This window comes from Agelaius phoeniceus, chromosome 27, assembly GCF_051311805.1.
Source record: "Agelaius phoeniceus isolate bAgePho1 chromosome 27, bAgePho1.hap1, whole genome shotgun sequence".
Lineage (NCBI taxonomy): Eukaryota > Metazoa > Chordata > Aves > Passeriformes > Icteridae > Agelaius > Agelaius phoeniceus.
Window position 1 is genome coordinate 799,259 of NC_135291.1, and position 13,554 is coordinate 812,812.

General features: G+C 57.5%; 1 protein-coding gene across 10 annotated transcripts in view; it reads right to left on the bottom strand.

Moving 5' to 3' along the window:
* SYNGAP1 (synaptic Ras GTPase activating protein 1) overlaps positions 1 to 12,935 on the bottom strand; it is a 31,262-nt gene extending 18,327 nt beyond the window's left edge. For 8 of the 10 annotated variants that reach the window (XM_077191116.1, XM_077191115.1, XM_077191113.1 and 5 more), the window contains exons 1-9: positions 12,790 to 12,935; positions 11,251 to 11,361; positions 8,925 to 9,078; positions 8,716 to 8,814; positions 6,005 to 6,559; positions 5,117 to 5,261; positions 3,752 to 3,896; positions 3,433 to 3,669; positions 838 to 1,039 (exon numbers count right to left, since the gene is read on the bottom strand). In XM_077191116.1, coding sequence (XP_077047231.1) covers positions 838 to 1,039; positions 3,433 to 3,669; positions 3,752 to 3,896; positions 5,117 to 5,261; positions 6,005 to 6,559; positions 8,716 to 8,814; positions 8,925 to 9,068 — 1,527 coding nt within the window. In that variant the 5' untranslated portion in view covers positions 9,069 to 9,078; positions 11,251 to 11,361; positions 12,790 to 12,935. Of the gene's footprint in view, positions 1 to 837; positions 1,040 to 3,432; positions 3,670 to 3,751; positions 3,897 to 5,116; positions 5,262 to 6,004; positions 6,560 to 8,715; positions 8,815 to 8,924; positions 9,079 to 11,250; positions 11,362 to 12,789 lie in introns of those variants that run through there. The other 2 variants (XM_077191114.1, XM_077191122.1) reach the window with 2 other exon arrangements.
* Between the last annotated feature and the right edge of the window lie 619 nt (positions 12,936 to 13,554).

Genomic DNA, 13,554 nt, shown 5'->3' on the forward strand with positions numbered 1-13,554 from the left:
GCACCTGGGCGCACCTGAGTGCACCTGGGCACACCTGAGCACACCTGAGAGCACCTGAGTGTGCCTGGGACCTTGTCTAGGGGATGCCCCAATGACTGCAATGGGGCCCAGCTTCAGCAGCGCCTCCTGCGGGGGCACAGGTGAGAGCACCTGGGCACACCTGGGCACACCTGAGCGTGCCTGGGAACACCTAAGTGTGCCTGGGCACACCTGAGCAGTGCCTGGAACCCCAACTAGAGCAGCCCCAATGCCTGCAATGGGACCCAGCTTCAGCAGCACCTCCTGCGGGGGGCACTCAGCACACCTGGGCACACCTGGGCACACCTGGGGAGCTCACCTGGGCAGCTGGGACCCCTGGGACCTCACCTGGAGGGACCCATGGGGGTGGGGGGATGACACCTGCGGAGGCTGGGGAGGGGTCACCTGCCCATGGCCATCCCCAGGTGAGGCTGTGGCTGCACAGGTGAGGTTCTCACCGCACAGATGAGGCCGTGGCGGGCTCCCCAGGTGTGCCCCAGGTGCGTTACCTTGCTGAGCTGGCTCATGACCTCCCAGAGCAGCCCAGGCAGGACGTCCCTCCCCATCACCACGCCCCAGGTGTCCCCCAGGTGAGGCCGTGGCTGCACAGGTGAGGCTGTGCCCACACAGGTGAGGTTCTCACTGCACAGGTGAGGGGCTCACAGGTGTGTTACCTTCCTGAGCTGGCTCATGACCTCCCAGAGCAGCCCAGGCAGGATGTCCCTCCCCATCACCACCCCCCAGGTGTCCCCCAGGTGAGGCTGTAGCTGCACAGGTGAGGCCGTGGCGGGCTCCCCAGGTGCGCCCCAGGTGCGTTACCTTGCTGAGCTGGCTCATGACCTCCCAGAGCAGCGCGTGCAGCGTGGACAGCTCGCGGCCCAGGTCGATGTAGCCCTCGAAGCTGGTGCTGTTGGTGAGCGTGTCCAGGTTGGAGATCTCGTACAGGAACTGCTGCATGCTGGCCCACTCCAGCTCCAGGAACTCGTTCATGAACGCCATGTACTCCTCCTTGCTCCCGAACCTGCACAGGTGAGCACAGGTGAGGCCAGGGCCACCAGGTGGGCGGGGACATGCAACAGGTGAGGGCGGGGCTGGCAGGTGGGCAGGGACACCCAACAGGTGAGGGTGGGGCTGGCAGGTGGGCGGGGACATGCAACAGGTGAGGGCGGGGCTGGCAGGTGGGCGGGGACACCCAACAGGTGAGGGCGGGGCTGGCAGGTGGGCGGGGACACCCAACAGGTGAGGGCTGGGCTGGCAGGTGGGCGAGGACACCCAACAGGTGAGGGTGGGGCTGGAAGGTGGGCGGGGACACACAACAGGTGAGGGCGGGGCTGGCAGGTGAGCTGGGTGACCCAACAGGTGAGGGTGGGGCCGGCAGGTGGGCGAGGACACCCCCAGCAGGTGGGGGCAGGGCCAGCAGGTGAGCCCCGGCAGGTGAGGGGTGTCCCCAGTGTGAGGGGTGGGGTGGGAGGTGAGGGGGGTTCTCCATCATCCATCATCATCCATCATCAACCATCATCATCCTCCATCAATCCATCACCATCCATCATCATCATCATCATCATCATCATCATCATCATCATCATCCAGTGTCATTTGTCATCCATCATACATCATCCATCATCGTCATCCATCATCATCTTTCATCCATCATCATCTGTCATGCATGGTTATCCGTCATCCATTGTCATCATCGTCATCATCATCAATTGTCATCATCCATCATCCATCCATCATCACCTGTCATCCATCATCATCATCAACCACTATTATCACCCATCATCATCCATCATCCATCGTCATCTATCATCCACCATCCATCATCCATCCATCCATCCATCATCATCTGTCATCCATCATCCATTGTCATCCATCATCCGTCATCATCCACCTTCCATCATCATCATCGTCATCATCAATTGTCATCATCCATCATCCATCCATCATCACCTGTCATCCATCATCATCATCAACCACTGTTATCCCCCATCATCATCCATCATCCATCATCCATCCATCCATCCATCATCATCTGTCATCCATCATCCATCGTCATCCATCATCCGTCATCATCCACCTTCCATCATCATCATCGTCATCACCATCAATTGTCATCATCCATCATCCATCCATCATCACCTGTCATCCATCATCACCTGTCATCCATCATTATCATCAACCACTGTTATCATCCATCATCATCCATCATCCATCCATCATGCATCACGACCCATCATCCATCATCACCATCCATCCATCCATCCATCCATCATCATCTGTCATCCATCATGACCCATCATCCATCATCACCTGTCATCCATCATCCATCGTCATCCATCATCCATCATCATCCACCTTCCATCATCATCTGTGATCCATCATGACCCACCATCCATCATCATCATCATCAACAACAACTGTTATCACCATCATCATCCACCATCCATCCATCCATCCATCATCATCCATTGTCATCATCCACCGTCCGTCATCATCATCTCTCATCCATCATCAGCCACCATCCATCATCATCCGTCATCCATCATCGTCATCAACCATGGTTATCACCCATCATAGTCACTCATCCATCGTCATCTATCAGCCATCATCATCCATTGTCACCATCATGCATCCATCATCACCTGTCACCCATCATCCGTCGTCATCCACCATCCATCCATCATCCATTGGCATCATCCATCATCATCATCAACCACTGTTATCCCCCATCATCATCCATCATCATCTATCATCCATCATCATCCACTGTCATCATCCATCATCCATCCATCATCATCTGTCATCTGTCACCCAGCATCATCTATCATGACCCATCATCCATCATCCATCATCATCATCAACCATTGTTATCATCCATCATCATCCATCATCATCATCTATCATCCATCATGACCCACCATCCATCATCCATCATCATCATGAACCACTGTTATCATCCATCATCATCCTTCACCCATCATTGTCTGTCATCCATGGTTATCCGTCATCCATTGTCATCATCGTCATCATCATCCATTGTCACCATCCATCCATCATGCATCCATCATCATCCGCCTTCCATCATCATCTGTGATCCATCCTGACCCACCATCCACCATCATCATCATCATTATCATCGACTGTTATCACCCATCATCATCCGCCTTCCATCATCATCTGTGATCCATCCTGACCCACCATCCACCATCATCATCATCATCATTATCATCGACTGTTATCACCCATCATCATCCACCTTCCATCATCATCTGTGATCCATCCTGACCCACCATCCACCATCATCATCATCATTATCATCGACTGTTATCATCCATCCATCAGTCCACACCCATCCCCCCCCCCGGTCCCTCCCACCGCCGCCGCCGCCGCCGCCGCCGCCGCCGCCGCCCTCACTTGGTGAAGTTGGCCAAGTTCTGGATGACCTTGGCGATGAGGGTCAGCGTCCGCGCCGTCTGCTCGTCGGGGTACTCCTGCATGAGGCCGAAGAGGCTGGGGGACATGACGGCGGGGCACAGGAAGCGCAGGAAGAGTGAGGCGCTGATCAGGCGGTCGGCGATGTCCTCGCGCCCGCGCTCGGCGCAGCGCAGCCGCCACGAGGCGAACACCTCCTTCAGCTCCCGCGGGAACACGCTGGGCGCAGCGGGACACGGTGGGACGTCACACGGCGTCACGCGGACCTCGGGGACAGCCCCACCGCGTCCCCCACACTCACCAGTGGGAGTTGACCACCTTGCAGAGCGCCAGCTCGCAGCACATGCGCAGGTTGGCCTGGTGGTCGGCCAGCGTGGAGGCCGAGCACTTCATGGGGTCCACCTCGCAGTTCTCCTCCGACTCGTAGAGCGCGCGGATGAACTCGCCTGCGGCACGGCGCGGGGACAACGAGGGGACACCGAGGGGACACCGAGGGGCGGGGGGAGAAGGGACCCAGACGTGTCATGGAGGGGGAAAGGGACCACCCAAGGGTCTCATGGTGGTGGGGATGGTACATGGCCATGAATGAGGAACACCCAAAGATCTCATGGTGGTGGGGATGGAACATGACCATGAGTGGAGACCACCCATTGACCTAATGGACATGAAATGGGACCACCCAAAGATCTCATGGATCTCATGATGGTGGTGATGGAACATGGCCATGAGTGGAGACCACCCATTGACCTAATGGACATGAAATGGGACCACCCAAAGATCTCATGATGGTGGTGATGGAACTTGGTCATCAGTGGGGACCACCCAACCATGCCATGGCCATGATAAAGGGAGACCCATCCAATGACCAAATGGACAGAGTGGGGACCACCCAACCATGTCATGGTCATGAGAACTGACCACCCAGTGATCTCATGATGGTGGTGATGGAACCTGTCCATGAGTGGAGACCATCCAATGACCTAATGGCCATGAGTGGGGACCATCCAACTGTGTCATGGATATGAGAAGGACCACCCAAAGATCTCATGATGGTGGGGATGGAACATGACCGTGAGTGGGGACCATCCAGTGATCTAACGGCCACGAGTGAGGACCACCCAATGATCTCATGATGGTGGTGATGGAACATGACCGTGAGTGGGGACCACCCAACCATGTCATGGCCATGAAAAGGGACCACACAATGATCTCATGAGGGTGATGATGGAACCTGGACATGAGTGAGGACCATCCAATGATCTCATGATGGTGGTGATGGAACCTGGACATGAGTGAGGACCATCCAATGATCTGTCATGGCCATGAGTAGGGACCACCCAATGATCTCATGATGGTGGTGATGGAACCAAGCCATGAGTGTGGACCACCCAATGATCTCATGATGGTGCTGATGGAACTCAGCCATGAATGGGCACCATCCAGTGACCTCATAGCCATCAGTGGGGACCACTCAAGCACCTCATTATGACAAGAAGGAGCCACCCAACCATCTCATGGCCATGAGTGGGGACCACCCAATGATTACATGGCCATGAGAAGGAGCCACCCAACCATCTCATGGCCATGAGTGGGACCACCCATGCCACCAGGCCCCTGACAAGGAGGCCATGCCCCCTAGGACACCCCCAGTGCCACTGGAGCTCACCAATGGCATCCTTGAGGTATTTCTGGCCGATGAGCTTCAGGTACTCCTCGATGGCTTTGGTGGCCAAGGTGTTCTCCCGGAAGATCAGGTGCTCCCGGTCCATGAAACGATCCACCTCCGTCATGGCCATGTCCGACAGGAAGTCCTGCCCACGACCGTCAGTGTGGGCCGGTGACGGATGTCCTTCTGTCCCATGTCCACCATCCATCCATCCATCCATCCATCCATCCATCCATCCATCCATCCATCCCAACCCTCCCAAGATCCCACCATTCCATCCCCACGTCCCACCTTGGCCTTGCCGGTGCTCTGCAGGATGTGCACCAGCGCGCAGGCCACCTCCAGCTCCTTCCATCCATCCATCCATCCATCCATCCATCCATCCATCCATCCATCCATCCATTATCCATCCATCCATCCATCATCCATCCATCCATCCATCCATCCATCTATCATCCATCCATCCATCCATCTATCATCCATCCATCCATCCATCCATGATCCATCCATCATCCATCCATCCATCCATCCATGATCCATCCATCATCCCTCCATCCCACAATCCCCTGAAGCCCCACCTTGGCCTTGCTGGTGCTCTGCAGGATGTGCACCAGCGCGCAGGCCACCTACAGCTCCATCCATCCATCATCCATCCATCCATCCATCCATCCATCCATCCATCCATCCATCCATCCATCCATTATCCATCCATCCATCCCAACCTTCCCAAGATCCCCCCACCCCAGTCTCACCATCCCATCCCCACATCCCACCTTGGCCTTGCCGGTGCTCTGCAGTATGTGCACCAGTGCGCAGGCCACCTCCAGCTCCATCCATCCATCCATCCCAACCCTCCCAAGATCCCACCATCCCATCCCCATGTCCCACCTTGGCCTTGCCGGTGCTCTGCAGGATGTGCACCAGCGCGCAGGCCACCTCCTCCTTGCTCTTGACGCTGAGCACGGGCTCCAGCACGGCGCAGAGCATGCGGTAGTTGTTGGTGACGTACTCGGCGAACTCCTTGTAGAGCTCCATGGGCAGGATGCTCATGGTCTGGAAGCGGCTCTTGACGCGCAGCGCCGGGCACCCGGCCTTGCTCTTGCTGCCGCTGGGCTGGCTCAGGGGGTACCACTGCTCGGCGAAGTGCCGCCCGGTGACGCTGGCGATGGGGATGCTCACCATGCCCACGTAGTTGCTCTTGTCCTTCTTCCTCTTCTTGTCGGTGTCCTTGTAGAGGTGCAGGCGGATGGTGCGCACGGCGGGCAGGTTGTTGAACTCGAAGTGCTCGCCCCAGAAGACGTTGTCGGTGCGGGCCTTGCTGGTGGTGCGCGCGTACAGCATGTCGTCCAGGCACAGCTCGCAGTAGTAGCGCTTCTTGGGCGGCAGGTCGCGCGCCTCGATCACCCACAGCTTCAGCACGTTGTCCACGCGGCGGCTGTTGTCCTGCGGGGTCGGGGCACCGCGCGGTGGTGATGCCCGCGGAGCGGCTTGGAGCCGCAACGGGCTGTCCTTGGCCAGGCTGGCATCGAGGCCAGGTGGACATCCCCAGTGACACCAGGTGAGTGTTAACGCCAGGTGACCATCAATGCCAGGTGACCGTCAACACCCACTGACCATCAATGCCAGATGACCTTCAACACCCCTGACCTTCAACACCCACTGACCATCAATGCCACGTGACCGTCAACACCCCTGACCATCAACACCCACTGACCATCAATGCCACGTGACCGTCAACACCCCTGACCATCAACACCCACTGACCATCAATGCCAGGTGACCATCAACACCCACTGACCATCAATGCCACATGACCATCAACACCCACTGACCATCAATGCCACGTGACCATCAATGCCAGGTGACCATCAACACCCACTGACCATCAATGCCAGGTGTTCATCTGCACTGACACCAGCTGACCATCAATGCCAGGTGACCCCAATTGCTACCAGGTGATCCTTAACACCAGCTGATCCTCAATGCCAGGTGACCATCAACACCCACTGACCATCAACACCAGGTGATCATCAACACCCACTGACCATCAATACCCACTGACCATCAACGCCAGGTGACCATCAACACCCACTGACCATCAAGGCCAGGTGACCATCAATGCCATGTGACCATCAACACCAGTTGTCCATCTACACCAGCTGACCATTGACATCAGCTGACCACACTCATCACCATTGCCTAACCACCCTCACCCCCACCAGCTGACCATCAACACCAGCTGACCATCGACATCATGAACACCATCAACACCAGCTGACCATCAACATCCCCTCCAACTGACCACCCAGATGACCATTGACCCCTGCTGACCAGGCTCGTCACCATTAGTTGGTGAACATCAATGGACCATCCCCATTCCCACCAGATGGCCACCAACACCACTCGACCATTCCCAACCCCACCAGCTGACCATCAAACACAGGTGACCGTCAAGACCAGTTGACCAGGCTCATCATCACTGCTTGACCATCCTTATCCCCGCTGACATCAACACCAGCTGACCATCTTCATCCCCACCAGTTAACCACCAACACCAGCTGACCATCCTCATCTCCACCAGCTGACCATCAACACCAGCTGACCATCGACACCAGCTGACCATCAACAACACTTGACCATAAACACCATAACCACCGACGCCAGCTGACCATCAAACACCAGCTGACCATCAGTAACAGTTGACCACCTCCATTGTCAGTCAACCACCACCAGTTTACCGTCAAACACCAGTTAACCATTGGCACCAGATGACCAACCCCATCAGCTGACCATCACCACCAGCTGACCACCTCCATCACTAACTGATCATCAATATCAGCTGTCCACTTCCATCACCAGTTGACCATCGACACCATGACCATCCCCACCAGCTGACCATTCCCATGACCAGTTAATCATCGACACCATCTGGCCATTTCCATTCCCACTGCTTCACCATCCCAATGCCCAGTTCATCTTCCCATGACCAGCTCACCAACACCAGCTGACCATCCCCATCCCACCAGCTGCCCATCCCCATGACCCATTGACCATCCCCATGACCAGTTGCCCACCCACATGACCAGTTGACCATTGAACAGCAGTTAACAACCCCATCCCCACCAGTTGCCTTCTCCCATGACCAGTTGTCCACCCCCCTGACCAGCTGACCAACCCCCACAACCAGTTGCCCATCCCCATGACCAGTTGACCATTGAACACCAGTTGACCATCAAACCCCAATGACTGCCCCCATCCCCACCAGTTGCCCACCCCCTTCACCAGTTGACCAACCACATGACCCATTGACCATCCCCATGACCAGTTGCTCATCCCCATGACCAGTTGACCATTGAACACCAACTGACCATCCCCACCCCCATGACCAGTTGACCACTGAACCCCAATGACCAGTTGCCCACACCCATGGCCCATTGACTCTTCCCATAACCAGCTGACCATCAAACACCACTGACCACCCCCATCCCCACCAGTTGCCCACCCCCACCCCCAGTTGCCCACCCCCACCCCCAGTAGCCCCTCCCCCCTCCCCGTAGCCCCTCCCCCTGCCCGTAGCCCCTCCCCCTGCCCTCCCCCACCTTGTTGGGCTTCACGGCGCGCTGCAGGTTCTCGATCCATTTGTCCCTCTCGGCCGCCGACCGGCAGGCGAAACATTTGGTGCCCGACGCCGTCGTCACCTGCGGGCACCGCCCCCAGCCCCAGGTGAGCCACGCCCACCCCCCCCGCGGGAGGCACCGCCCGGAAGGTTCCGGAAGGTTCCGGAAGGTCCCGGAAGGAAGGCGCGCACCTCGAAGCAGAACTCCTGGCCCAGGATGCTGCTGTGCACGGCCTTGATGATGGAATCCTCGTCCAGGTTCAGCTCCAGCGCCTCGGCCGCGCTCGAGGGGCTCAGCAGCGACTCGTGCGAGTGCGACTCCTTAAAGCTCTGCATCAGCCGCGCCCTGCAGCGGGAATGCCGGGAATTCGGGGGGATCCGGAGGGGCTGGGGGGGTCTGGGGGCGGTTTGGGGGCAGTTCGGGACCGTTTTGGGGGCATTTGGGGCCGTTTGGGGGTGGATTTGGGTGAGTTCATGCGAGTGCGACTCCTCCGAGTTCTGCGTCAGCCGTGCCCCCTGCAGCGGGAATTCAGGGAATTTGGGGGGGATCTGGGGGAATTTGGGGGAATTTCGGGGGGATCTGGGGGGATTTGGGGGAATTTCGGGGAATTTGGGGGGGATCTGGGGGAATTGGGGGAATTTCGGGGCATTTGAGGGGGGGGTTGAAAATGGATTTAGGGGCATTTTAGGGAGGTTCGTGCGAGGAGTGCGACTCCTTCAAGCTCTGCATCAGCCGTGCCCTGCAGCAGGAATGTTGGGAATTCGGGGGGATCCGGGGGAGCTGGGGGGATTTCGGGGGGATTTGGGGGAATTTGGGGAGATTTGGGGGGATTTGGGGGGATCCGGGGACATTTTGGGGAGGTTTGTGTGAGTGCGACTCTTTCAAGCTCTGCATCAGCCGCGCCCTGCAGCGGGAATTTCAGGGAATTTCAGGGAATTTCAGGGAATTCGGGGGGATCTGGGAGGGGTCTGCAGGGATCTGGGGGGGGGTCTGGGGGCACTTTGAGGGGATTTGGGGGTGATTTGGGGGGGATCTGGTGGAATTTGGAGGGGGATTTGGGGGAGTTTGTGCGAGTTCGACTCCTTCAAGCTCTGCATCAGCGGGAATGCCGGGGATTCGGGGGGATCTGGGGGATCCAGGGGGGAACCTGGGGGGATTTGGGGGCATTTGGGGAGATTTGGGGGTGATTTGAAGGAGTTGGTGCAAATGCGACTCCTTAAAACTCTGTGCCCTGGATCGGGGGGGTTTGGGAATTTTGGGAATTCGGGGGGATCTGGGGGGTCTGGGGGGGATTTGGGGGGATTTTGGGGCCATTTTGGGGCATTTTAGGGGGATTTGGGGGGAATTTGGGGGAGATTCATGCGAGTGCGACTCCTTCGAGCTCTGCATCAGCCGCGCCCTGCATTGGGAATTTTGGGAATTCGGGGGGATCTGGGGGGTCTGGGGGGATTTGGGGGCATTTTGGGGGATTTGGGGGCATTTTGGGGGATTTGGGGGGGATTTGGAAGGAATTTGGGGGAATTTGGAAGGAATTTGGGGGAGATTCGTGCGCATGCGACTCCTTCAAGCTCTGCATCAGCCGTGCCCTGGATTTTAGGGGTTTGGGAATTTCGGGAATTTGGGGGGATCAAAGGGATCTGGGGGGGGATTTGGGGGGGATTTTGGGGCATTTTGGGGCATTTTGAGGGGATTTGGAGCCATTTGGGAGGTTCATGCAGGTGTGGCTCCCTAAAGCTCTGCATCAGCCGGGCCCTGGATTGGGGGGGGAAGGTTCAGGAATTTTGGGAATTTGGGGGGGTCTGGGGGGATTTGGGGGGATTTGAGGGAATTCGTGAATTTTGGGAATTCAGGGAGATTTGGGGGGGAATTTGGCAAAGATCGGAGGGGTTGGAAAGAGATTTGGGGGGGATTGGAGGGAATTTGGGGCATTTTGGGGGGAATTTGGGGTGGATTGGAGGGAATTTTTGGGGAGTTTGGGATGATTTTGGCAGATTTGGGGAGGTTTGGGGGGTTCTGGGGGGTTTGAGGGGATTCGGGGGCATTTGAGGAGATTTTTTGGGGATTGGAGGGGATTTTGGGAGGATGTGAGGAAATTTGGGGAGGGTTGGAAGGACTTTTGGGGGATTTGGGGGAATTTTGGGAGATTTGAGAGGATTTGGTGAGATTTGAGGGCATTTTGGGGGGATTTTCAGGAAATTTTGGGAGGATTGGGGGGAATTTTGGGGGGGGGAGATTTGAGAGGATTTGTTGAGATTTGAGGGGATATTGGGAGACTTTTGGGGGGATTTTCAGGGAATTTGGGGGGAGTTTTGGGGAATTTTGGGGGGAATTTTGCGGGGATTTGGGGGATTTTTGGGGAATTTTGGGGGGATTTTGGGGGCAATTTTGGGGGAATTTTGGGCAGTTCCTGGTGGAACTCAGGGCCCCTTCCCCCCCCCGGTGGGACCCCCAAATCCCCCCGGGGTGCCCCCAGGTGTGCCCAGGTGTGCCCAGGTGTGCCCCAGGTGTTGCCGGTACCTGTCACGCTCGGCGCTGTGGGAGCTGCTGGTCCAGTGCCCCCAAATGTCCCCAAATGCCCCCGTGGTGTCCCCAGGTGTGCCCTGATGTCCCCAGGTGTGGCCGGGTCTCCTAGGTGTGTCCCAGGTGTGTTTGCAGGTGTCCCCAGGTGCCCCCAAACTCCCTCAGGTGTGCCCAGATGTGCCCAGGTGTGCCCCCAGGTGTCCCCAGGTGACCCCAAAATCCCTCAGGTGTGTCCCCAGGTGACCCCAGATGTGCCCAGGTGACCCCAGATGTGCCCAGGTGTGTTTGGTGTTACCTGTCAGGGTGGGCACTGTGGAAGGGGGGCAGGATCTGCTGCCCCAAAACACCCCCAGGTGTGTTCAGGTGTATCCCAGATGTGCCCAGATGTATCCCAGGTGTACCCAGGTGTATCCTGGCCGTATCCAGATGTGCTCAGGTGTATCCCAGGTGTACCCAACTGTACCCAGGTGTATCCAGGTGTATCCAGATGTCTCCCAGCTGTACCCAGGTGTACCCCATGTGTATCCCAGGTGTATCCCAGCTGTACCCAGGTGTACCCAGCTGTATCCAGCTGTATCCCAAGTGTACCCAACTGTACCCAGGTGTATCCAGGTGTACCCAGGTGTGTCCCAGCTGTGCCCAGTGTATCCCAGTGTATCCCAGGTGTACCCCAGGTGTGCCCGGGTGTATCCCAGCTGTGCCCAGGTGTATCCCAGGGTGTGCCCAGGTGTATCCAGGTGTAACCCAAGTGTACCCAGGTGTGCCCAGATGTATCCCAAGTGTCTCCCAGCTGTATCCCAGGTGTTATCCCAGGTGTATCCCAGCTGTATCCCAAGTGTACCCAGGTGTGCCCAGATGTATCCCAGGTGTACCCAGGTGTGCCCAGGTGTACCCAGATGTATCCCAGGTGTATCCCAGGTGTACACCAGGTGTGCCCGGGTGTATCCCAGCTGTGCCCAGGTGTATCCCAGGTGTATCCCATGTGTACCCGGGTGTTCCCAGGTGTATCCCAGGTGTGCCCGGGGTGTATCCCAGCTGTACCCAAGTGTACCCAGGTGTGCCCAGGTGTATCCCAAGTGTCTCCCAGCTGTATCCCAGGTGTGCCCAGGTGTATCCCAGGTGTACCCCAGGTGTGCCCGGGTGTATCCCAGCTGTACCCAAGTGTATCCCAAGTGTCTCCCAGCTGTATCCCAGGTGTCTCCCAGGTGTATCCCAGCTGTGCCCAGGTGTGCCCAGGTGTATCCCAGCTGTGCCCAGGTGTATCCCAGCTGTGCCCAGGTATCCCAGGTATATCCAGGTGTATACAGGTGTATCCCAGCTGTACCCAGGTGTATCCAGGTGTACCCATGTGTATCCCAGGTGTATCCCAGGTGTACCCAGTGTGCCCAGATGTATCCCAGCTGTACCCAGCTGTACCCCAGGTGTAATCCCAGGTGTGTCCCAGCTGTACCCAGCTGTATCCCAAGTGTACCCAGGTGTGCCCAGATGTACCCAGGTGTGCCCAGCTGTGCCCAGGTGTGCCCAGGTGTGTCTCACCTGTCGTGGTCGCGCTCCGGAAGCGGGGCAGGATCTGCCGGAAGCTGCTGGTCCGGTCCAGCTTGGGCTGGCTCTTGGTGCGCTTGATGGAGCTCTTGAGGCGCCGGCTCAGGAAGCCTTGCTGGGGACACCGGGGGTCAGGGGTCACTCAGGGGTCACCCAGGGGTCAGGGGTCATACAGGGGTCACAGAGGTTAGGGGGTCACCCAGGGGTTAGGGGAAGCCTTGCTGGGGACACCTGGGTCATGGGGTCACAGGGTCACCCAGGGGTCAGGGGGTCACGGGGGTCACTTAGGGGTCAGGGGTCACTCAGGGGTCATTTAGGGATCATGGGTCACTTAGGGGGTCGGGGGTCATCCAAGGGTCACTGGAGGTCAGGGGTCACCCAGGGGTCAGGGGACATTGGGGTCTGGAGGGTCACGGGGTCACCCAGGGGTCACAGGGACATTGGGGTCAAGGGGTCACCCAGGGCTCAGGGGTCATTGGGGTCAAAGGATCACTGGGGGGTCAAAGGTCACCAGGAGGTCACCATTGGGTCATTGGGTCACAGTTTCATGGCAACAAGCAGCAGTTACCATGGCAATGGACTACTCAGGCACAGGGTGACCCAGTTACCATGGCAATGGCTCACATGGGAGCTGTGCGACCTGGGTTACCATAGCAACGGGTCACACAGGCTGTCGGTTAACCTGGTTACCATGGCAACACGTCATTCAGGACGTTGGTTACCTGGTTCCCATGGCAACGGACCAGTTACCCTGGCGAG